The following is a 26,168-nucleotide window of genomic DNA, read 5'->3' as shown; positions in this document are numbered from 1 at the left end:
TGTACATTTGCTTCCAAGGCTGGCTCATCAAGTGCATTTTATGCCGATCAAACAGCAGACGCTGAAGCGACCGTTTCTGTAAATCCAGAACTTTATGAAACTTCTTCACTCGGCAACCGCTCAAAAGCAATTGCAGCAAAAACAAAGGAAATTGAAGAGGTAAGATTAGCATAATACGCTTATGCCAAACAATATCATTTTAACATCTTTGGTTTTATAACTTCACCGGTCATAAATAACTATTTACACCAGGGTATGGCATTGGTATACAATGACGTGATGGGTAAACTTCTTGAGACTTTTATATAATATAGTTGTACTGAAAGTGATATTTGCATCTCCCCTTTTACCTTTAGTCCTGGGCCGCTTGTGCCTGCCACTTAAGCGTTTGCTGCTCTCTGGGCAGTACTCCTCTGTTTAAATGACACTTCAGGTCAGCGGTGATGTGATTATGTGATCGCGCTGCTGTCCTGACTGCGCGCGCTCCTCATTCTGCAATAGCAGCTTCAGCAATGTATGTTAAGCGCGCGCATGCCCTGGAGCCACTCATAGACCACTGTAGAGATGGAGAGATGTGGCGGGGCCGGGTGCTCCCAAAACTCAGCCTCTACAATAAACGGATGTGCCAAACTGTACAAGCGCGGCCACCACTGCAAAACTTCTGCTGTAGCCATAACCCTTGACAACGAACTGCAAACTAAAAGGGGATCCCAAGGTGGAGATCAAGAATTTACTGGAGAATGGTTAATTTCTGCAAAATGAAGTAATTTGGCAAAGTTAATATATTGATGTTTAGCTGTGATATTAGCAATGATTAAGGAGATGGAATACCCCTTTAATCTTCACAAATATATCTGGGATTTGCATAAATCACAATTGCTTAATATATCGGTGTTCTCACAATTTCCCCTTCCTCCTTCAAATCTTTCCGAAAATTTCAGAATTCTGGTCTATAGTGTGAAAGTTAATTCCAAGCTGTTATAAAACAGCCTGTAGTCTGTTGATTTATTTCTATATTTTTGTCCTAGCCTGAAATTTCCGACAATGTGAGCAATGTTCTGTACTCAACAACTCAAATTCATAGGCCATGTTCGACTGGTGGCGGTTGAACTTCTTTAACCCCACCAGTGAGGATCCCAGCGAAAATCTGCTCCCTCCTGCCACCTGTAGGCGCTCTCAATGTATTTAGTTCACAGAGGATCTCCTTGACTAGATACAAATGTAGCAAGCTCTCTGTTGTGAGAAATAATAGGTCTGCACAGGTTTTTAGCATCTACAGTGAAGGAAATAAGTATTTGATCCCTTGCTGATTTTGTAAGTTTGCCCACTGTCAGTCATGAATTTTTAGGCTAGGTTAATTTTACCAGTGAGAGATAGATTATATATTTATATATAAAAAAAAAAAAAGAAAATCACATAGTCAAAATGATATATATTTATTTGCATTGTGCACAGAGAAATAAGTATTTGATCCGCTACCAACCATTAAGAGTTCAGCCTCCTCCAGACCAGTTACACGCTCCAAATCAACTTGGTGCCTGCATTATAGACAGCTGTCTTAAATGGTCACCTGTATAAAAGACTCCTGTCCACAGACTCAATGAATCAGTCTGACTCTAACCTCTACAACATGGGCAAGACCAAAGAGCTTTCTAAGGATGTCAGGGACAAGATCATAGACCTGCACAAGGCTGGAATGGGCTACAAAACCATAAGTAAGACGCTGGGTGAGAAGGAGACAACTGTTGGTGCAATAGTAAGAAAATGGAAGACATACAAAATGACTGTCAATCGACATCGATCTGGGGCTCCATGCAAAATCTCACCTCGTGGGGTATCCTTGATCCTGAGGCAGGTGGGAGCTCAGCCGAAAACTACACGGTGGGGAACTTGTTAATGATCTCAGGGCAGCTGGGACCACAGTCACCAAGAAAACCATTGGTAACACATTACGCCGTAATGGATTAAAATCCTGCAGTGCCCGCAAGGTCCCCCTGCTCAAGAAGGCACATGTACAGGCCCGTCTGAAGTTTGCAAATGAACATCTGGATGATTCATAGAGTGATTGGGAGAAGGTGCTGTGGTCAGATGAGACTAAAATTGAGCTCTTTGGCATTAACTCAACTCGCCGTGTTTGGAGGAAGAGAAATGCTGCCTATGACCCAAAGAACACCGTCCCCACTGTCAAGCATGGAGGTGGAAACATTATGTTTTGGGGGTGTTTCTCTGCTAAGGGCACAGGACTACTTCACCGCATCAATGGGAGAATGGATGGAGCCATGTACCGTCAAATCCTGAGTGACAACCTCCTTCCCTCCACCAGGACATTAAAAATGGCTCGTGGCTGGGTCTTCCAGCACGACAATGACCCAAAACATACAGCCAAGGCAACAAAGGAGTGGCTCAAAAAGAAGCACATTAAGGTCATGGAGTGGCCTAGCCAGTCTCCAGACCTTAATCCCATCAAAAACTTATGGAGGGAGCTGAAGATCCGATTTGCCAAGTGACAGCCTCGAAATCTTAATGATTTACAGATGATCTGCAAAGAGGAGTGGGCCAAAATTCCATCTAACATGTGTGCAAACCTCATCATCAACTACAAAAAACGTCTGACTGCTGTGCTTGCCAGCAAGGGTTTTGCCACCAAGTATTAAGTCTTGTTTGCCAAAGGGATCAAATACTTATTTCTCTGTGCACAATGCAAATAAATATATATAATTTTGACTATGTGATTTTCTGTTTTTTTTTTTAAATATAATCTATCTCTCACTGGTAAAATTAACCTACCCTAAAAATTCTAGACTGTTCATGTCTTTGACAGTGGGCAAACTTACAAAATTAGCAAGGGATCAAATACTTATTTCCTTCACTGTACATGTAAACGAGAATGTTGCCATGTAATGGAATGAGACCGATATCGGGAAAATGTGGAGGAGATAAAACGCAAAGTATACTAGAAAGTTGGGTAACAAAAAACCTAAAAAATCACTTTCAAGTTTTTGAGTCTGTGTATATATAGGTTTACTTTGCTATAAAAATTAGGCTGTTAGTATGGACGTGCCGGGTATAGAACTTCTCTTCTGTTTTAACGTTTGATAATGTCTGAAATCATAAATGGACTTTACAGTATGTATGTCAGCAGTGACTTCAGAGCCTGGATGAAATGTTCCCTGCATAACATTTTCCATGGAAGACTTCTGAATCAAGTTACAGGTTGAAAGCCAGCAAATGTGTTTAGATATAAAATATAAAATGTTCCCTGTAACCTTTCTCTTTGGCTTACTTGACACACTTCCTCACGCTGCCTTAGCAGAGCAAATCATACGGGGAATGACAATTTAGGACAAGGACATTGCACCTTTTCTGTTGTTTTTTACACAATGCCAGGTTACCTTCCAGAGTAGTGTAGATTTTCCGTGCATTAAATGGTCTAGATTTTAAAAATGAAATGTGAAATTAATCCATTCTGTTTGATCGCTAAAATAGTGACGAGTGGTCGATCTTACTGCTCTAACAGTGTCCCATATATCCGACATACTCCGTTTTTAAACTTTTTCCTAGAATTTCGGAAGCCGGTGTCAATCAATATATTTCAGTTGTATGTAAGGTGCTGCAACTCCCCAATAAGTAGTTATGTGATGGACAGACAGGCGCACGGCTCGTTGCAGGTACAGTATGCGTATCAGAGCTGTGTCGAGCCGTGCATCTGTGTAAACCTCACATCATCAGGATAGATTTCTATCCACTGCAAGTAAACAACAAAAAGTTTTGATTGAATGACCAGAAGCAGAGATCTTGAAAACCAGGAGGAATTAACTTAGAAAGTATGTTAGAAAAACTGTATAACTTACATTTACAAAACATAACCTTTACTTCATGAAACCCGAGTACCCCTTTAAGGACTTACTGTTAAAGCAGCTATTAAAATGCTAATATGAAGCTCCACTTTAAGTTGCTTAAAGAGGCTCTGTCACCAGATTTTGCAACCCCTATCTGCTATTGCAGCAGATAGGCGCTGCAATGTAGATTACAGTAACGTTTTTATTTTTAAAAAACGAGCATTTTTGGCCAAGTTATGACCATTTTTGTAATTATGCAAATGAGGCTTGCAAAAGTCCAAGTGGGTGTGTTTAAAAGTACAAGTCCAAGTGGGTGTGTATTATGTGCGTACATCGGGGCGTTTTTAATACTTTTACTAGCTGGGCGCTGTGAAGAGAAGTAACATCCTCTTCTCTTCAGAATGCCCAGCTTGTGACAGTGCAGATCTGTGACGTCACTCACAGGTCCTGCATCGTGACGGCCACATCGGCACCAGAGGCTACAGTTGATTCTGCAGCAGCATCAGCGTTTGCAGGTAAGTCGATCTTACCTGCAAACGCTGATGCTGCTGCAGAATCAACTGTAGCCTCTGCTGCCGATGTGGCCGACACGATGCAGGACCTGTGAGTGACGTCACAGATCTGCACTGTCACAAGCTGGGCGTTCTGAAGAGAAGAGGATGTTACTTCTCTTCACAGCGCCCAGCTAGTAAAAGTATTAAAAACGCCCCGATGTACGCACCTAATACACGCCCACTTGGACTTTTACTTTTAAACACACCCACTTGGACTTTTGCAAGCCTCATTTGCATAATTACAAAAATGGTCATAACTTGGCCAAAAATGCTCGTTTTTTAAAAATAAAAACGTTACTGTAATCTACATTGCAGCGCCTATCTGCTGCAATAGCAGATAGGGGTTGCAAAATCTGGTGACAGAGCCTCTTTAAGGTTTCCTATAAATCCAATGTTAGCAATATTTTGGATGACTTCATTACTGCGCCTCACTGCCGATCAAATATTGGTCAAACGCTAGACTTTATATTTTATAAAATGCTGCTACTGAAGTCTGGGAATTTTGTATACACCGAAACATTATCCCATTCTGTGTTTTCTTTACGTGCCCATATAAAGTATTTTGTAGACATTTTATCATCTGTATTTTGAAATAGCGTTTTGAATTCTTTTCCTCCTTTTTCCTTTTGGGAGTGCGATATAAATGTCTAGATAAACACAGGCAATAAATAAATGTGTGGAAGGTAAGCTTTCAACCTCTCGGCCTAGGGACCTGTGAAGTGTTTATTTTGGTTGAGCTCCTCGCTGCACATTTCTGCTCCACTGATTTCACCATCCAGCTAAAAGCATATCTTTGTCATTGCAGAATAAATGAGATCCATTCAACAGTATAATCCTTGTTCTAGCGCACAACTAGAATGCGGAGTCTCTACGGCGTATTAGTGGTGTTTTGGTGACTATTTCGGTAAACACTTACACGGGAAATACTTTACTAATTCGATTTATTAGGGACATGAGTAGTACTGTCTATGTGGAGACCATCAGTGATCATGGAGTCTGCACTCATTGCATTGCTGTACTTCATTTTTAAATTAATACTGATTTATTTTATACTTGTGCCTGCTGGGTAGAGGGCAAAGCCCTGGTTGGTCCCGTCCCCTTTGCTACTGCGTGGTGAGAACCTGCGCAGGACTTCACTCTCCAGAGGGACTGCATTGTTTGAAAACATGGGTGTGGGGAATTGGCCAAAAGAGTGTGGAGGGATAAAACTGTTCCGTTTTGGGTGGCAAAATAGACATCACAATGGGGGGCCCATTTTAATCTATTTTTATGGGAGCCCCCTCCCTTCTATTTGCACCACTGACTGTTCTAGTTCTCACCTAGCTAGGAGCTCTCACTATCCTGCATCTCACTTTTGAAAGATACCAAAAGCCGTTTCCTAGTACAATCTATTCAATGTGTAGCAATAGTAAAACAAAAAACTATAGATTCCATTTGGTGCTCTTACCAACATACATATATTGTCGAGCTGCACAAACTCAGCATGATATTTTATAAAGTGTTTTATCTGTGATTTTACGCAGAGCTGAAATATACTTACTTAAAGAGGCTCTGTCACCAGATTTTGCAACCCCTACCTCCTATTGCAGCAGATAGGCGCTGCAATGTAGATAAGAGTAAAAAAAATTTTTATTTTTTTTTTAAACGAGCATTTTTGGCCAAGTTATGACCATTTTTGTATTTATGTAAATGAGGCTTTCTAAAGTACAACTGGGCGTGTTTAAAGTAAAAGTCCAACTGGGCGTGTATTGTGTATGTACATCTGGTAGTTTTTACTACTTTTACTAGCTGGGCGTTGTGTATAGAAGTATCATCCACTTCTCTTCACAACGCCCAGCTTCTGGCAGTGCAGACACACAGCGTGTTCTCGAGAGATCACGCTGTGACGTCACTCACTTCCTGCCCCAGGTCCTGCATCCTGTCGGACAAGCGAGGACACATCGGACCAGAGGCTACAGTTGATTCTGCAGCAGCATCAGCATTTGCAGGTAAGTAGCTACATCGACTGGCATCGTATTGAACGGGTTCACTTCCCCTACCCGACTTTGGCGTATGGATACGTCAAATGTCGGGAAGGGGTTAAAGAGGCTCTGTCACCACATTATAAGTGCCCTATCTCCTAGATAATGTGATCGACGCTGTAATGTAGATAACAACAGTGGTTTTTAGTTTGAAAAACGATAATTTTTGAGCAAGTTATGAGCAATTTTAGATTTATGCTAATTGCTTTCTTAATGCCCAACTGGGCGTATTTTAGCGTTTGGCCATGTGGGCGTTGTAAAGAGAAGTGTATGACGCTGATCAGTGACCAATCAGCGTCATACGCTTCTCTTCATTCATGTCTATTTGTACTCAGCACAGCGTTATCTCGCTGTGTTGTCACGTGCACCCACATTAACTTTACTGAAGTGTCTTGAGAGTGAATAGACATCACCTCCAGCCAGGACGCGATGTCTATTCACACTCCCGACACTTCGGTAAAGTCTGTGTGGGACTTAATCTCTGCAGTTTATGAACTGTTCGCGTGCTGCTCTAGTGAAAGTGTATCGTGAGTGGACAAATGGCACTGGCTACATCGACTTACCTGCAAACGCCGATGCTGCTGCAGAATCAAAGGTAGCCTCTGGTGCCGATGTGTCCTCGCTCGTCCGACACGATGCAGGACCTGGGGCAGGAAGTGAGTGACGTCACAGCGTGATCTCTCGAGAACACGCTGTGTCTGTGCACTGTCAGAAGCTGGTCATTGTGAAGAGAAGTGGATGATACTTCTATACACAACACCCAGCTAGTAAAAGAAGTAAAAACGCCCAGATGTAACACACATAATACACGCCCAGTTGTACTTTAACTTTAAACACGCCCAGTTGTACTTTAGAAAGCCTCATTTACATAAATACAAAAATGGTCTTAACTTGGCCAAAAATGCTCGTTTTAAAAAAACAAAAAACTTTACTCTTATCTACATTGCAGCGCCGATCTGCTGCAATAGGAGATAGGGGTTGCAAAATCTGGTGACAGAGCCTCCTTAAGTTAATTCATAGCGTTCACTGTGGAAAATGGGTGCAGCGCCAAAAGCTAAATGACATTCAGCTCTGTATATGCAGCACCCATACTCAGGGGATCCAACTAGAAGATGATCATTAAAGGGTTATTTCCATCTTCGAGATTTATGGCATATCCTGTGGATATGGCATAAATGTAGGATAGATGCAGGTACCACCTGTCAGACCCACACCTATCTTAAGAATGGGGGTTCCCTGTCTCCGTCTGGGGCTCAGTGGAGAGGTGGCCGGAATTATGGAAACTGTGCTCGCTGTGCTATGCTGTTTATGGAACTCAGTGAATTGGAGTTACAAAAACAGCGGAGCACAGCGAGCTTGGCATAAGAGTCCAGGAAACAGTGTAGCAAAGTGAGCTTGGCTATTTCCATAATCCCGGACACCTGTCCACTGAGTCTTTGCCTGGATGTGGCGCGGACGGGGGACACCTGTTCTCTACTTCACTATCATCCGCTAAAAATACATATGGAGCAATAAAAGGGTACTATACTTTACACCATATTTTGGGCCTTATGTATGCCCCTTTCCCGACGAGCGTTCTGATCAGGTCCAAATTGCCCATATATATTCGCTCCCTAGTTCCTATGGAATATCAACACCCAGTTGTCTGTTATTTTTCCTGGAAATGTTTAAATAAACTGAGGAACGCCACAACACAGCGTTCTAACAAAAGGTGCACCAGCATTATTTTATGGGGGAGTATTTCATAAAACAGACCCATCAGGAACAGTACAATGATGATTTTAGCATTTAATAAGCTACTGCTTGAAAAATGACACAAGCGGCACTGCACATCAATACTGGAAATGATCCGCAGCATTGTAGATATGCTCCGTTAAAGGGGTTGTCCACGACCGGACAACTGATGACCTATCCACAGAATAGGTCATCAGTATAGGGCTGCATCGAAATTTCGATGCTGTGCACTGGGAAACAGTTCAATACCGTCAATTTACATATTTAGAGACTAAGCTGTGTGTCCGCAACATGGCACGATTACTGTAGAGCGCCTGCGATGTTCTCTTCCTTCAGTGACCGCCCTGCTCGTAATTAATCGTGGGCGCGTCACACTAGAAGGAAGGAACGCTCTACCTCATTTCCCACTGCCACCAGTGATGAGCTGAGTTCTGCCTCCTGTTTCCACTGCCACTTGGAGGGAGAAGAATGATACGAGCGGCACAGGCAGTGGGTTCCTGTTGATGTGCCTGTGTCGTTCGCTCCTTAAGTTTGAAATCAGGACCGCAAGACAGTGTAGTCACTGAGAGGAAAGCCCCAGGCAGGTATTAGAGCAGAATAAAAGCCTGAAATAAAGGCACTAGTAGTTGTTTCAGCCAGCATTGAGGAACATTGGGGTTAATGTGACCCACATTAATCCTAATGTTGCCATTACTGTTAAAGGTCCCCTGCTCTACCATCGCATTCAACTGTTTAAACCGGGAGAAAAGAATTGATAAAACCGAAATTCGCAAGATGACATCGATTAATTAACCTGAATTTGGATTTAGATTATTTTTCGATTAATTGCACAGCCCTAACTGCAGCTCGGCCTCTATTCCGTGACCGGAGCTTTCGGCATAGAAGTCTGGTGCCCGGATGAAGCTGATCGGTGCTGGGTCCGAGTGTCGGACCCCCACCGATCATATCCTGATGACCTTTTCTGTGGATAGGTTATCAGTTGTCATGGACAACCCCTTTTATAACCAGTGCCATAATAGTGAAACATTTCAGTATGCTGAACAGGACAATTCAGCAACCATTATCTTGTTGTGGTCTTTTTGCATGTACAAGAGTATTCACAATTTATCCTTTGGAGTGAATGGAGAAGAAAAACACGTAACTTAATTTCTATAAATAAAGTGTTGATGAAATTAGCATTTATATAGAATAAAGTGAAATGAAGTGTTCACTAGTGGAGAGTCTTCCTATACGGTTAGCTAGAAGGGCATTGCTGTATGTAAGTAGTTAAATCAAAATTTACATACTAAGTCAGGAGGTGACTCTGTGACAACCAGCTGCTCCTCCCTCCTTGTGACACGGATACTGATTCACATTTCATACTTAGAGGCTCTGTCACCAGATTTTGCAACCCCTATCTGCTATTGCAGCAGATCGGCGCTGCAATGTAGATTACAGTAACGTTTTTATTTTTAAAAAACGAGCATTTTTGGCCAAGTTATGACCATTTTTGTAGTTATGCAAATGAGGCTTGCAAAAGTCCAAGTGGGTGTGTTTAAAGTAAAAGTCCAAGTGGGCGTGTATTATGTGCGTACATCGGGGCGTGTTTACTACTTTTACTAGCTGGGCGCTCTGACGAGAAGTATCATCCACTTCTCTTCAGAACGCCCAGCTTCTGACAGTGCAGATCTGTGACGTCACTCACAGGTCCTGCATCGTGTCGGCACCAGAGGCTACAGTTGATTCTGCAGCAGCATCAGCGTTTGCAGGTAAGTCGATCTTACCTGCAAACGCTGATGCTGCTGCAGAATCAACTGTAGCCTCTGGTGCCGATGTGGCCGACACGATGCAGGACCTGTGAGTGACGTCACAGATCTGCACTGTCAGAAGCTGGGCGTTCTGAAGAGAAGTGGATGATACCTCTCGTCAGAGCGCCCAGCTAGTAAAAGTATTAAAAACGCCCCGATGTACGCACATAATACACGCCCACTTGGACTTTTACTTTTAAACACACCCACTTGGACTTTTACTTTAAACACACCCACTTGGACTTTTGCAAGCCTCATTTGCATAACTACAAAAATGGTCATAACTTGGCCAAAAATGCTTGTTTTTTAAAAATAAAAACGTTACTGTAATCTACATTGCAGCGCCTATCTGCTGCAATAGCAGATAGGGGTTGCAAAATCTGGTGACAGAGCCTCTTTAACTTACAGCGTCTGTTTATTTAGCCTTTACTAGTTTTACATTTTCACTATCTTATTTCATTCAGTAATTCACATCTCATTTGCACGGAATCTCGTTTTGTATTTCCTGCGGAAAATCTGAGCAAGTCATTCATAACAAGTTTTTGCTGATTTTTGAAAAATATACTTTAAGAAAGGGCTCCAGTTAAGAATTTCTTCTACTTACACATACAGTATGGCCCCTTTTCATGCACAGACATCCTTATTGAGGCTGCTTCAAATATCCTTCAGTTACCGTTAGAGAAAGCTTCCCCTGGCTGTCTCAGTGTCGTAATTAAAACAAGATTTAGACAAGATTATTGCCAAATCCATGATTCCAGACTAGCCTGATAATAGTGCAGCTCTGTGTGTACTTCTGTATAAGTCAAAAAAACGAATGTGCCGGAGGCAGAATGAAAACCCTATTTTCCAACTACTACATCAATGCAAGTCAAGTAAAGATAAAATGTAACTTTTAATGATATAAATTTAAGATGCCCAAGGGGAAAGACATACAACATAACCAAGAGTTCAAATTTATCCAGAGTCGGCTAGCACAGTGTCTAAATCAGGTGTACGCTGATGTAGCGAGGATCAGTGTTTTAAATGAATGAGTGTAACTGCTTAGGTCAGCAGCTGCAGACTGCTGAACCGTCCGCTATGTCACAGTAGGGTATCCATATAAGTGCTAGCCTAGCAGTGGAGTTAAAAACACAATCGCCCCCCGACATGTTTCGCTGCAGAAGCAGCGTCCTTAGGGGATCAAATGGGGCTAATGAACGCGCGTTCACGTTCCCCTTCCCTTTAAAGCCTTGGGCGTGCATACAGGAAGGGTCCGCCTGTGTAGAGACCAATGAGATCTCCTGACAAGGGACAATCCTCCATCCAGAAAGATTGGCATAGAAATTAGCCAATTAAGAGGATGGGTAAGCGCTCCAATCAGTGCATGTGGGGTGCGCATGCGCATAGCGTCAAAAACTGGACTTAGCCGATTTCATAACCAGCTCAAATGAAATCGGTGTACGCATGTCTAAGCACTTAGAATCTACAGTGCTTAGATTATACAACAGAAGTGGCAGGTAAGTGATGAATTGTGGTGGTAGGGAGCGAAGTAAGTGAGGGTTTCCAGTTAGAAAAATATATATGCACACACTGAGACTGTTTAAAACAGTATATGGAGGCGCTAGGAGAAATTAATCGACGATACCGATAAGGGTATATACAGATTCAAGAGGGCAGCTGATCGGTGCGCTGCAGTAAGGAAATTGCAGAGTCTAATGGTCAAGAGCTGCATCTGTAATAGTAAACAGATCGTAATTTAAGATGTATGCTACTCGATAAAAGGGAAGGAAGTGAATTATGTTGGAGATAGAGTATCAAACCAAATGGACATGAGATTGTAGTGCCATAAGACTACTGTATGTGTATGTGAATAGGAGTGCCATATGTGTACTCACAAAGGTGGTGAAGTGAATATTGTCACACTAGGAGTATAAATTAGTATCAGTAATTACACAGTGATTATGATACTGATGAGGGTGACTGAGTAAATGTAAGAGTAAGGCATCTATAGGAAGGCTACAAAAGTAAAGCCTTCATTTAGCCCGTTAGGACTCAGAGAACTTAATCTGTGGATCCATCAGGCTTTTTCTTGCAGTAGCTTTTTATCCAAGTTGCCAGCCCTAGGGCCTAGTTTAATTTGGGTGATACCCCAAAATTGGAGGGCACTGGCATTGCCATGATGGACAGATCTGATATGTTTTGAAAGGGGTGTGTCCTCTTTGGTACTGATATGTTTGGAGATCCTTCTCCTAAGTTGTTGGATGGTCTTGCTCACATATAGTTTGGGGCACGGGCATTTGGCAGCATCTATAATACCACTACTCTGACAGTTGATAAATTGTCTGATAGTAAAAAAAATTCCATCCGATGGATTGCAAAAGGTCTTAGTGGTGGGTCCTATACTTCTGTATATGAGCAAGAATTTAGAAGTACCCGGTACAATTTAACAGTCATGTTCTTTTATATGTTATCTTTTTTACCCAAATAATGCCGCTTATGACCTAAGGTGCCAGCACAATTGTAAAGGCCCTTTTACAGCGGCTGACACTCGGCCGGGGCAGCGAGCGCCGATCAACGAGACATCGTTGATCGGCGCTCACTTGCTCCTGTCACACGGAGCTATGGATGCGGACGAGCGGTCGTTACTCCGATCGCTTGTCCCTATATATTATTATCATGTCGGCAGCGTGTCTTCCTGCTTACACAGGGAGATGCGCTGCCGACCACGATAATATTTTACTTTTTCAAATCGATACATCCGGCATTGTTCATCTGCTGATCGTTCCCCTGTTTACACTGGGTAATTATATTATTCGGGAACAAGCGTTATATTAAGGCTTGTCTGCCCGATAATTGTCCTGTGTAAAACCCCTCTTGTGTAGCTTGATTGTATTGCTAAAATAGTCAATGATAGATGCTGTTTTGGAACATATTAATGCCTGAATTTCTATATAAGGAGTTGGAGTAGTTCAATGTCCAAAATTGATCCCCTGGTTGTAGATATGGTCTTCTCTTTATAGTTGGAAGAACTGTTAGTCATCAATACTATCTTCAAGCAGCTCTCCATGTTCGGTCCATTCATATAGGCATTTGAATGAAGTTTTACTTGTAGTTTATACATTATGCCCTCCTTGCAATGGCTTCTTGGTGGACTTGTGTTTACACATTGCAGCTTATCTGAACAAGTTGAGCTGCAGTTTAAATCATGGCAAAGGTATTCTTAAAGAGGCTCTGTCACCACATTATGTGTGTATATTGCCACACACCGATAACCGATAAGTAAGTAAACTTTTTGTAGAGAAATTAAATTGCTAAAGTTTTTTTATGATCCTACAAATTCATCAGAGCATTTCTGAAAGAAAGTTGACCAAAATTCAAACATTAAAAGAAGAAAAATAATATGCAATTTATTACTTTTGGGTATTGTTTACTTCGAATTAATATCTTCAGTGCCGGATGTTTGTTTTTTTTAGTTTTTTTTTACTCTGCTCGATAAGGGCACAACTACGATACAGCTTACAGCTTAGCTACACTGTCTAGTGTAGTGTAACTGGAGGAGGTAGACTTAAACAGGCTCTGTCACCACATTATAAGTGGCCTATCTCCTATATAATGTGATCGGCGCTGTAATGTAGGTGGCAGCAGTGTTTTTTATTTAGAAAAACAATCATTTTTGACGGAGTTATGACCTATTTTAGCTTTATGCTAATGACTTTCTTTATAGACAACTGGGCGTGTTTTACTTTTTGACCAAGACTGTTTACAGTGAGATTACGCTTGCTGTGCTTTAAAGAGGCTCTGTCACCAGATTTTGCAACCCCTATCTGCTATTGCAGCAGATCGGCGCTGCAATGTAGATTACAGTAACGTTTTTATTTTTAAAAAACGAGCATTTTTGGCCAAGTTATGACCATTTTCGTATTTATGCAAATGAGGCTTGCAAAAGTACAACTGGGCGTGTTGAAAAGTAAAAGTACAACTGGGCGTGTATTATGTGCGTACATCGGGGCGTGTTTACTACTTTTACTAGCTGGGCGTTGTGTATAGAAGTGTCATCCACTTCTCTTCACAACGCCCAGCTTCTGGCAGTGCAGCACTGTGACGTCACTCACAGGTCCTGCATCGTGTCGGCACCAGAGTCTACAGATGATTCTGCAGCAGCATCGGCGTTTGCAGGTAAGTCGATGTAGCTACTTACCTGCAAATGCTGATGCTGCTGCAGAATCAAGTGTAGCCTCTGGTGCCGACACGATGCAGGACCTGTGAGTGACGTCACAGTGCTGCACTGCCAGAAGCTGGGCGTTGTGAAGAGAAGTGGATGACACTTCTATACACAACGCCCAGCTAGTAAAAGTAGTAAACACGCCCCGATGTACGCACATAATACACGCCCAGTTGTACTTTTACTTTTCAACACGCCCAGTTGTACTTTTGCAAGCCTCATTTGCATAAATACGAAAATGGTCATAACTTGGCCAAAAATGCTCGTTTTTTAAAAATAAAAACGTTACTGTAATCTACATTGCAGCGCCTATCTGCTGCAATAGCAGATAGGGGCTGCAAAATATGGTGACAGAGCCTCTTTAAATCCCACACAAACGTTAGTGAAGTGTCGGGATTGTGAATAGACTTTGCGTCCTGGTTGGACGCGATGTCTTTTAACTCTCAAGATGCTTCAGTAACGTTAGTGTGTGAGTATGCGCCTGCACATAGTGATCTAGTAAGATCACTATGTGCAGAGTAAATTAATGGAGAGAAGTGTATGACGCTGATTGGTCACTGATTGGTCAGCGTCATACACTTCTCTCCACAACGCCCACTTGGTCAAAAAGTAAAACATGCCCAGTTGTCTATTAAGAAAGTCATTAGCATAAAGCTAAAATCATTCATAATTCCGTAAAAAATGATAATTTTTCTAAATAGAAAACACTGCTGTAATCTACATTACCGCGCCAATCACATTATGTAGAAGGTAGGCCACTTATAATGTGGTGACAGAGCCTCTTTAAGTCCACCTCCTCCAGTTACACTACACTAGACAGTGTAGCTAAGCTGTATCGTAGTTGTGCCCTTATCGAGCAGAGTAAAAAAAAAAGCATCCGGCACTGAAGATATTAATTCAAAGTAAACAATACCCAAAAGTAATAAATTGCATATTATTTTTCTTATTTTAATGTTTGAATTTTGGTCAACTGTCTTTCGGAAATGCTCTGATGAATTTGTAGGATCATAAAAAGAATTTAATTTCTCTACAAAAAATGTCATGAATGACCGCAGTCAGCTATCACATGTATTTTACAATTGCCCAATCTTAAATGCTTTACTCTTAAGTAAAAATTTTATCGGTGTGTGGCAATATATACTACGTGTTTCCCCGATAGTAAGACACCCCCGATTGTAAGACGTATCAGGGGTTTCAGGGGGGTCGGCTAATATAAGCCGTACCCCGAAAGTAAGACATATGTCTTACTTTCGGGGAAACACGGGGGTATTGCCGCCTCCTGCCCACTTCCGCGCCGCCCCCGGATATATCCGTCCTCAGCAGCTGCTAGTTCGCGCAGGAGGACGGATATATCCGTCCTGTGATGGCGCGGGTACTGAGACTGTACCCACGCGATCAGCGGCAGGAGCATGGCTGTTATACACAGCCTGGCTCCTGCTGCAACTGCCGGAATCGAAGCGCGCGCCGATTCCGGCAGTTTAACCCATTAAATGCCGCTGTCAATAGTGACAGCGGCATTTAATGTGTTTGACAGAGGGGGGAGCTCCCTCTGTCACCCGATCGGCGCCCCCGCAAACAAATCGCGGGTCGCCGACGGGTTTCCATGACAGCCGGGGGTCTAACAAAGACCCCCAGGTCTGCCTTCAGCATCTGCCTGTTAGGCGATGCCGGAGGCATGACCTAATAGGTTGCCTGTCAGTTTTACACTGACAGGCAATAATGCTTCGGTATACTAAGTATACCAAAGCATTATATATGCGATCGGCACATCGCATAGTGAAGTCCCCTGGTGGGACTAAAAAAAAAAATGTAAAACAGTTAAATAAAGTTTGTGAAAAAAATAATAATAATAATTCGACAATTTTTTTCCAATATAAGACATACCCGAAAGTAAGACATAGTGGGCTTTTGGGGATAAAAAGAAAGTAAGACACTGTCTTACTTTCGGGGAAACATATGGGCAAAAATATGTTATCACATCTGACCATCACACCTATATTTTCTTGTTGGACATCCCATTTCCAAAACCATGGGCAATAATATGGTGTTGCACCCCTCTTTTGTGGCTATAACAGCCTCCACTCTTCTGGGAAGGCTTTCTACAAGATTTTGGCGTGGGGAATTTTTGCCTATTCATCCAGAAGAGCATTTGTGAGGTCAGACACTGATGTTGGATAAGAGGACCTGGCTTGCAATCCACGTTGTAGTTCATCTCAAAGATGTTCGATGGAGTTGAGGTCAGGGTCTGTGAGGGTCACTCGATTTTCTCCACACCAAACACCCAACTATACCTTTATAGACCATGCTTTGTGCACAGGAACACAGTCATGCTGGAACAGGAAGGGGCCTTACCCGTTCTGTTGCTATTTCATGAACTGACCTATTTTCTCCTTTCTGGTCCAACAAATTCTATAGCAACCAAACATTTGTGTGCCTCTAAACCACCTAGGAGCAGTCTACAATACTTTGTACACGTGTTTTTACTACTGATGTACCTATTTTACATTTGTGTACTGAACTGTAAAAGAGAAAAATAATAATTAAAAGATGAATGACCACGCTCAGTAGATTTTTAAATTAGGAAATTCTTTTTTTAAAAACAATAGAGATGATGATGCAGATACCGAGCTGGTTAAAGGGAATGTGTCACATTATTTTTTTATTTTTTGTTTTTAATTTGAAGTTGAATACTTTTTATTTTTATTTTTAGAAATATGGACATTTTCATATTTACCATTGCCTGCCAGCAGAGGGAGCTAGTGTGGGAATACAGTGCAGGCAAACAACCTGTAACAATGTTGCTGTACATTTGGCCTGCCCTCTATCTCTGCTGGTGACCTCACAGCTACCCTCTTCTTTTGACTGTGTGCAAAAGGGGGGGCTGGTTAGTTCAGTAACACTGTGCAGTGTCCATTTTTGTTGGTACCTGCACAGCATTACAATGCATCAGTTTGTATGTGGAGTATGCTGTGGCTAAAAACCTGCGTGGATGGTCCTAGGTCCATCACCTGCATTCACGGCGCTGAATATCCAAGAGCTACCACCGCACACGTACACTATATGGACAACAGTATAGGTACACCTACACTTTAAACCTACAGGAGCTTATTATGACATCTCATTCTAAATCCATCGGCATTAATATGGAGTCCCACACCCCCCCCCCCCCGTCCTGTCCCCCCACACACACACCTTGCAGCTAAAACAGCCTCCACTCTTCTGGGAAGACTGTCTACGAGATTTTGGAGTGTGTCTGTGGGAATTTTTGCCCATTCAACCAGAAGAACATTTGTGAAGTCAGACACTGATGTTGGAGGAAAGGGCCTGCCTCGTAATTCTAGTTCATACCAAAGTTGTTTGCTGGGGTTGAGGTCCGGGCTCTGTGCGGGCCAGTCAATTTCTTCTACACCAAACTCACCCAACCATACCTTTATGGACCTTGCTTTGTGCATTGGGGCACAGTCATGCTGGAACAGAAAAGGGTCGAACCCCAAACTTTTCCCACAAAGTTGGAAGCATACAATTATCCAAAATGCTTTGGTATGCTGAAGCATTAACATTTCCCTTCACTGGGACTAAGGGGCATAGGCCAACCCCTGATAAACAACCCCATAGCATTATCCCTCCTCCACCAATCTTTACAGTTGGCACAATGCAGTCAGGCAGGTAACGTTCTCCTGGCATTTGCCAAACCCAGACCCGTCAATCAGATTGCCAGATAGAGAAGCGTGACCTATCACTCCACAGAACACATTTCCACTGCTCCAGAGTCCAGTGGCGGCGTGCTTTACACCACTCCATTTAACGCTTGGCATTGTGCTTTGGTGATGTGAGCCTTGCATTCAGCTGCTCGGCCATGGAAACCCATGCCATGAAGCCTCGGTGCACATTTTTTTGTGTGGATGTTAATGCCAAAGGAGGTCTGGAACACAGTTATTGAGTTAGCAGAGCGTTGGTGACTTTTATACACTATACACCTCAACACTCGGCAACACTATGCACCTCAGCACACTGAGGTTCTGTGGTTCCTAAACATTTCCACTTTGAAATAATATAACTCACAGTTGATCGTGGAATATCCAGGAGGAAAGAAATTTCAGGAACTGACTTGATGCAATGGTGGCATCCTATTACAGTACCACTATGGATTTCCATGAGCTCTTCAGAGCGACCCATTCTGTCACAGATGTTTGTGAGGGCAGACTGCATGGCTGGGTACAGACTGCATGGCTGGGTGCAGACTGCATGGCTGGGTGCAGACTGCATGGCTGGGTGCAAACTGCATGGCTGGGTGCAGACTGCATGGCGGGGTGCAGACTGCTTGGCTAGGTGCCGACTGCATGGCTAGGCGCAGACTGCATGGCTAGGCGCAGACTGCATGGCTAGGCGCAGACTGCATGGCTAGGCGCCGACTGCATGGCTAGGCGCCGACTGCATGGCTAGGCGCCGACTGCATGGCTAGGCGCCGACTGCATGGCTAGGCGCCGACTGCATGGCTAGGCGCCGACTGCATGGCTAGGCGCCGACTGCATGGCTAGGCGCAGACTGCATGGCTAGGCGCCTACTGCATGGCTAGGCGCCGACTGCATGGCTTGGCGCCGACTGCATGGCTAGGCGCCGACTGCATGGCTAGGCGTGCCGACTGCATGGCTAGGCGCCGACTGCATGGCTAGGCGCCGACTGCATGGCTTGGCGCCGACTGCATGGCTTGGCGCCGACTGCATGGCTAGGCGCCGACTGCATGGCTTGGCGCCGACTGCATGGCTTGGCGCCGACTGCATGGCTAGGCGCCGACTGCATGGCTAGGCGCCGACTGCATGGCTTGGCGCCGACTGCATGGCTTGGCGCCGACTGCATGGCTAGGCGCCGACTGCATGGCTAGGCGCCGACTGCATGGCTAGGCGCCGACTGCATGGCTAGGCGCCGACTGCAAGGCTTGGCGCCGACTGCATGGCTAGGTGCCGACTGCATGACTTGGTGCCGACTGCATGGCTAGGTGCCGACTGCATGGCTAGGAGCCGACTGCATGGCTAGGTGCCGACTGCATGGCTTGGTGCCGACTGCATGGCTTGGTGCCGACTGCATGGCTTGGTGCCGACTGCATGGCTAGGTGCCGACTGCATGGCTTGGTGCCGACTGCATGGCTAGGTGCCGACTGCATGGCTAGGTGCCGACTGCATGGCTAGGTGCCGACTGCATGGCTAGGTGCAGACTGCATGGCTAGGTGCAGACTTCATATCTGTGTGTGCCGTACAGCATCTGTGTATATGTCGTGCAGTGATACAGTACACAGATGATGGTAAAGATGGGGGCCCCCAGTTAAAGAAATAATAGCATTAAAAATAAAATGCCAATGGACAACAAAGTGCTTTAAATTTATTTTATAAACACAAATGTAATCATATATTTTAACATGACACATTTCCTTTAACATTCATCAGTAATCTGTGTAATATGAAACAACAATAAAAATTCCCTGTGTGAACCCAGCAATAAATGTAAAGACGGTATTGTGTCAGCTCTAATGCGGGATGGCTAAGTGCTGGCCTCCGACGAAAGCTTCCTTTTACTCCAAGACCAGTATACGGGAGATAAGGAGGAGTCCGAGTCACTTGAAGATGCTATGTAGCACTTCATTATGTTGACAAATTCACCGCAATGGAGACATAGAGTAATCGGTGATGTCTCTGTCGTGTAGGCCTTTATCAAGATGACATCATGGAAAGTACTACACAGAATCTACCGGTGCCAGCGCACATTTCCGTCTTTCACATATATCATTTACTGATCAAATATCTTCTGACATGACTCCTATTTAGAGTCTTCTAGTTACTTATTAATCTTAAAAGAGATACTTCTAAACATCTTTGTAATAAAGAATAGTCTTACTTGGCAGAACAAGGCGCCATACATTCATATGAAAAATCCGTCAATGTCCGGTGTATGCTACTTTATTCTTTAGGCCTTCAGTTATTGTCCTGAGGCCGGTTTACACACAACATTTTTTAATATATGCAATTCACAATAGTGTTCCGATGTTTACACCTTCACTACAATTTCCATTGCACGTTCCACTACTAGTAATTTAGTTTAGTAATAAGTCAGGATAAAGTTTATAGATGACACATTAACTAGAATGATCATTTCACCAACAAGAAACCATCTTTTTCTCATTCACCCTATTTATATAAAATAATTATTATGTTCAACCGTTTCCTTTCAAATCTTACCATTCTTTATATCGTCTAGACGATCTCCCAGTTACGGGCAGATTGCGCACTTAGGACATATTTTTTTTTCTTTGTATAATGATGAATCACTGTACAGATCATGACGTAATAACTACATCACACTCACACTAGATTTATATTTAATAAATGGGGCAGACTTGCAGATTTCTTAGAATTTCATAGAGATAGTATTAAAAACCTCCTACTTAATGTTACAACAATGATTTCTGGCAAAGTACAAAATAAAGCCCCCTTCCCATCACGTTCACTATGTTTAGCGTGTGAATGGTGGAAAAGCTCCCGCTGTACATGCTAAACGTGTACATGAGGCTCCATTAGCCCGGCGGATGCCAAAAGAGTGTCCTTTTGGCCTCCGTCAAGCTGTCATACGTCCGTAAACCAGTTTTGTTTTTTAAGTATGAAACAGCGTAGCGAAGTTACTAGCAGTCATAGAGAGAAATGTTGAATTGTAGGTTATTTGGCAAATCTTTTTCATTTTAATTTTAGAACTTTTAGGGTCAGTTCACACTGAATTTTTGGACGCGAAAACCGTGTCGGAAAACGCGCCAAAAAACGGCCGAAAATGCCTCCCATTGATTTAAATGGGAGGCGGAGGCGTTTTTTTCCCGCGGAAAAAATGGCTCGCAGGAAAAAGAAGGGACATGCCCTATCTTCGGGAATGTACGTCTCTGACCTTCCATTGACATCAATGGGAGGCAGAGAAAGCGTATTTTGCAACGTTTTTTGCTCGCGCCGCTCAGGCAAAGCAAAAACTGCCTCAAAATTCCAAACGGAATTTTGAGGCCTATTTTCTGCCTGCAAAAATACTCTGTTTATTAACCCAGCCTAAAGGGTTGGGAGTTTTTCTATTAAAAAAAAAATTAACTTTTTCTTTAGTACATTCTTATATTTGGAATAGTTTTTTCCAGTGGGACAAATAATATGGTTCCAATACTTTATTGAATACGATCAGATCCCTGGCCTGTGTCTGCTAACGCATTTGAGCTTCATGGAAGTGCAATACCACACACGACCTGCACAGGTGTGGCACTGTTTTTGACAGAATGCAGCCATGCTATTCTAATCCTGGATAGCCCCTTAAAGGGTTAATAGGCAATGATTAGTCAGTAGATATTTGGAAGGTTTCTGTCAGCTCTAGATACATTCTGCTACATCTCACGTTCCCCTTATTGGTTTAAATAAACTGTTTGACACATAAGTCAGTAAATGGGAGACGCTGCTCTCTGGTCACAATGGAAGCTGCTTATTACAATGTGGTGTCTAAAAGGGATAAGCTCTAGTGCGGAGTTACATATTACAAGAGTATTTTATGGTGACCGTTGTATAGGCCTAGCTCTATGTCAAGACTGCGAATGTGTAGTCTCCAGTGTCCAATACTATTGAATGCTTCATATCGGACTTGTTAATTGTAAGTACAATTGATTCAAACGCTTTATAGTCATTTTGTATTCTAGGCGGGGTTAAAGTGTGACCCCTGACTATAATGTATAAGCAGTATAAAGATGGAATGGGCAGAAGAACGAGTTTAAAAAAATGCTCTCTGCATGCAGCAGTGCCTGAGATCCTCTCGTGGGGCCGCATGTTAACACTCCGTATATTGTAAAATGTTTTTCCAGCCTAGATTTTACAGTGCCATTGAGTCCCTTTAATTAGCCTCATAAATGTAATACCTCTATGTACTATTTATTAAAGTGGAAGTTCACTCCTAGTCAACTAACTCATATATTAGGGAATTGCATTAGCAGCAATTCCCTAATATATGTTTATAGTCAGTATGTCTCATTTTACAAGAGCTAGCCATCCAGTAATAATCTCACGGAGCAGTGTGAAATTCTCCTTCTCCGTCCTGGGAATGCTATTTACAGAAGACTATGGCCCACATTTATCAATGGATTTGTGCCTTTTTCATTGTATTTTACTCAAAATAAGGTCTAATCTGCTTTGTGGCATATTTATTAACCACTTGAGTCAGAATTTAGAGTAATCTGCCTCATGCACGTCAGTATGTAAAAGTGGAGTGGAAAGCGATCGTGGCTTACTGCTTGGCCAAAATTTAGACACATTTCTAAAACAAAACAAAAAAAAGGCACAAATCAGAAAAAAAAGTTGCATCTCTACCCCACACAGTCCCTAATTTAGAAAATGTGTAGTAGTCTGAATGTTAAAGGGAATCTGTCAGCAGTATTGCGGCCTCAAAACTGCTGACAGACTGATATAGGGGAGGGCATTGTAAACGTACCTTTTGCATGATAGAGAAATTAATGTTTAATTCCCCCGGCACTGCGGTCGCAAATGCCACTGAGGCAGCAATTAATGTGGAAATGCCACTTCTCCCTCTGCTCTGAGTAACGGCTTTAATGGTCTCCTAAATGGGCGCTAGAGAGCAGAGGGTGGCACTTGGGACTGCCGCGCTGGGAGAATCACCTTTCGTCTCGCTGATACAAGTTGCATGACCGAGAAACCGACATTTGATTCTCCCAGCGCAGCGGTCACCATGCCACTCTCTGCTCTGAGTGATGGCTCTAGCGGCCATTTAGGAAACCACTAAAGCCGTCACTCAAAGCACGGGCTGGCAGTGTGCAGTGAGGAGAAGCTAGGAGCACTACCACATCAAGTGCCACCTCAGTGGCACTTGCGACCGCAGTGCCGGGGGAATTAAACATTGATTTCTCTGTCATGCAATTTGCATGACCGAGACAAAAGGTGCGTTTACAATGGCCTCCACCACCCCTATATCGTTCTGTCAGCAGTTTTGAGGCCACAAAACTGCTGACAGATTCCTTTTAATGGCAGTCGTGTATATTGTGACAAATTTATCAAAGAAGGAACCTTCAGTCATAAATTTATGTCCATCACATGACCATAGACAGCATTTTATCTACTACTAGAAGTAAACAATAAATGCTCCAACTGAAAAAAGATCTTGAAAACCGTGAGGAATTAATACAAAAAGTATATTTAAAAATTGTATAACTTTAATTATATTTAAAAAAAATAGCAATAATTTGCTGAAACCGGACAACCCTTTTAATTTCACCCAATGGTCATCATTGGGGCCTTGCTTTTATAATCAGTTCCCTTCAGTTTGCCAGTGGAGGAAATATATGGCTGCTTTGTATTTCTATTATTTACGTAAATGCCCAGTATCTATGGTGGATGCTTTGTTTGTTTGCACTGTTTGATCGTTTTCTTTCCTGCCATGTTGATATAGATGATTGAGTTATCTGTAACTTCTCCCAGCAGTCTTTTTCTTGTGATTGTTCTTACTTTTCGGCTGTTACCTGGCGCTGTGTTGTCAATGGTTTTGTTGAGGACAGGGGTCATGCATGGCTGGAAAGATGTAGCGCAGGGTAGAACTTCCTTCTCAAAAAAAAAACAACGACTTGGAGACCAGAGAGTACTAAGTTGATATAAAACTAGTACCATCAAAATGACTCATTCTGTATATTTCTTAGACTTCAGGGTAACTTAAAAAAACAAAACACATCACTCCACTTTTTAATATTGATAGAAAATGCTGAGTAACTTTTATGATTTCTTCTCCTTTCATGTCTAAAGGTCAATTCAGAATTCTACTGGTTCCCTTCTACCAAGAGAACAAGAGTACAGAGCGCTTCTGTACTTTCGTTTCAGCGACGGTGGGGCTCTCAGCACCTGGAACCCAATGTTCAAAACTTCTGATATGTCTCTATAACATATCAAAAGGTTTCTAAAAGTACAGTTACTCTTTAAAGGGGTTCTCCGGGGCTTTTATATTGATGGCCTATCCTTGGGATAGGTCATCAATATCAGATCGGTGGAGGTCCGACTCCCGGCACCCCACTGATCAGCACTGAAGGGGCTGCGGTGACATACGTTGCGGCCCCTTCACAGTTTTCCAGGCACAGCACCATACACCTCAATAGCGGCTGTGCCTGGGATTGTAGCTCAGTCCCAATCACTTGAGTCCCTTGAATCAGCTGATCGGTGGGGGTGCTGGAACTCGGACCCCCACTAATCTGATATTGATGGCCTATCCTAAGGATAGGCCATTAATATAAAATTCCCTGAGAACCCCTTTTAGTGAATAGCACTGTGTCTTTAAAAAAAAGTTGTCTACTCCATGCGCACGCTCACTCACATTTTACCACCAAACTTTTCCATTTAAAAAAAGACTGACCCACCTCTTTTATTAGCATAATTTATTTAGTAATATGGTATATAAATAGTGCATGTGCAATAATCACATATGTACATTAGGGTCTTTTGACAAGTGATAATTTAGAATAAGTTATATTGCATAGGAATCTATAGAAAATAAGAACTCTGGGAGAGGTTTATAAAAACTAGTGCAATAGAAAGGAGAGCAGTTGCTCAAAAAAACAAAGCCAATCGGGTTTCATTTTCCAAAGAAACCCTGAAAAATGAGAGCTGCAATCTGATTGGTTGCCCTCGTGAAATGTTCCACTTTTACCTTGCACTAGTTTTGATCAATCTCCTTATTAAAGAGATTTGCCCATAATCTGTATTTTTCACCTCTCCACATGAGAGGTGATACATATCTGATCGGTAGAGGCCTCAGCATCTTTGGGATCAGTGGGGGTCCCAGCAGTCCGACCCTCACTGATCAGATATGTATTACTTATTCTGTGGATAGGTGATGAATATCGATTATGGGAAAATTACTTTAATATTTCATCTCTGAATAACCCTTCCTAACCCGATTTACATTTCATTTGGTTATGGTGCTGGAATTTCGACTTGTACATACCCATATCATTCCATAAAAGGGAAATATTTAAAAGAAAAGGGGACGTCTATGTCATCTCTAAGTATCTGGTCAGAGTCTATGACATGGCTATATAAAAATATCTATCTAGAAATATATGTATAGGCACACGTCCAGGTTGATGTCTGCGTTTCCTGGTTCTTATGCATCACTTGGCACTCCGTGTTTGTCCCATCTTAGGCTTCATGTACACTGCCGTGCCCGTAATCACGGGCAAGCTGCGTGCCGCATTTTCGTGCCGTAAAATCAGAAAAGTAGGACATGCTCCATATTTCCCGGCACGGACACCATCCTGTAGCGATACGGAAAGGTGTCCGTGGCCAATAGAACTGGGCGGGACCGTAAATGCAGAGTTTTTTTACGGTCGTGTAAATGGGGCCTTAAATTCTGGGAATAGCCTGACATGAGTAAACCAATGAGGGAAAGGATTCTTACAACTTGTAATAGAGGGCGTCTTATTTTCAGAACAATGTTTTGCACTGTGAAAGTAGAGAAACCTTTTGACGTATAATGTAATGTACTCTGATAGTGCACAGAAGAGCAGCATTGGTATCAGTATGTTGACCTGACACCGCGTGCACATTCTTTTGTAACTTGTCATTTTTGGGACTGGATTAATTTATTTTGCTTCACATAAATTAAAAGGAATACCTTCCTCCTTCTTTTTTTCTATAAATCCTAAACATGTTGTTCAAGGAAAAGCAAAAGTGTAGAGACAGGTTTGTGTCGCTCTCAGTCCTAGATACAAAGTGAAAAGAGTTCCAACTCACTAGACACTCAGGGAAAAAGTAGCAGTGGCTCCTGAATGCCAATAAGATTTGCATATGTGTGATAAGATTATAGGAAATGCTTTTCACTTGGAAATAGTAAGGTAATGGTGAAATTTGCCCATTTCCTGAGGTTGCTTAACTCTAGTTCAAGCGTATATGTCTCTTCCTGAGTTGGCAGAAAAAAGCTCATACATGTATCTGCAATGTTGTAAAAAAGTGGAAGGTGTTAAAGCTAGGCTTCGT

General features: G+C 42.7%; 1 protein-coding gene across 3 annotated transcripts in view; it reads left to right on the top strand.

The window, feature by feature from the left end:
• The window catches only part of PPHLN1 (periphilin 1), a 95,159-nt gene that overhangs the window by 58,762 nt on the left and 10,229 nt on the right, over nucleotides 1-26,168 (top strand). For all 3 annotated transcript variants that reach the window (XM_075857049.1, XM_075857047.1, XM_075857048.1), the window contains exon 9: nucleotides 19-159. In XM_075857049.1, the coding sequence (XP_075713164.1) occupies nucleotides 19-159 (141 nt within the window). The remainder of the gene's footprint in view (nucleotides 1-18; nucleotides 160-26,168) is intronic.

This window comes from Rhinoderma darwinii, chromosome 3 (genome assembly GCF_050947455.1).
Source record: "Rhinoderma darwinii isolate aRhiDar2 chromosome 3, aRhiDar2.hap1, whole genome shotgun sequence".
NCBI lineage: Eukaryota > Metazoa > Chordata > Amphibia > Anura > Rhinodermatidae > Rhinoderma > Rhinoderma darwinii.
Note: the sequence above shows the minus strand (reverse complement) of the source record. Positions and strands in the feature narration are given on the sequence as shown.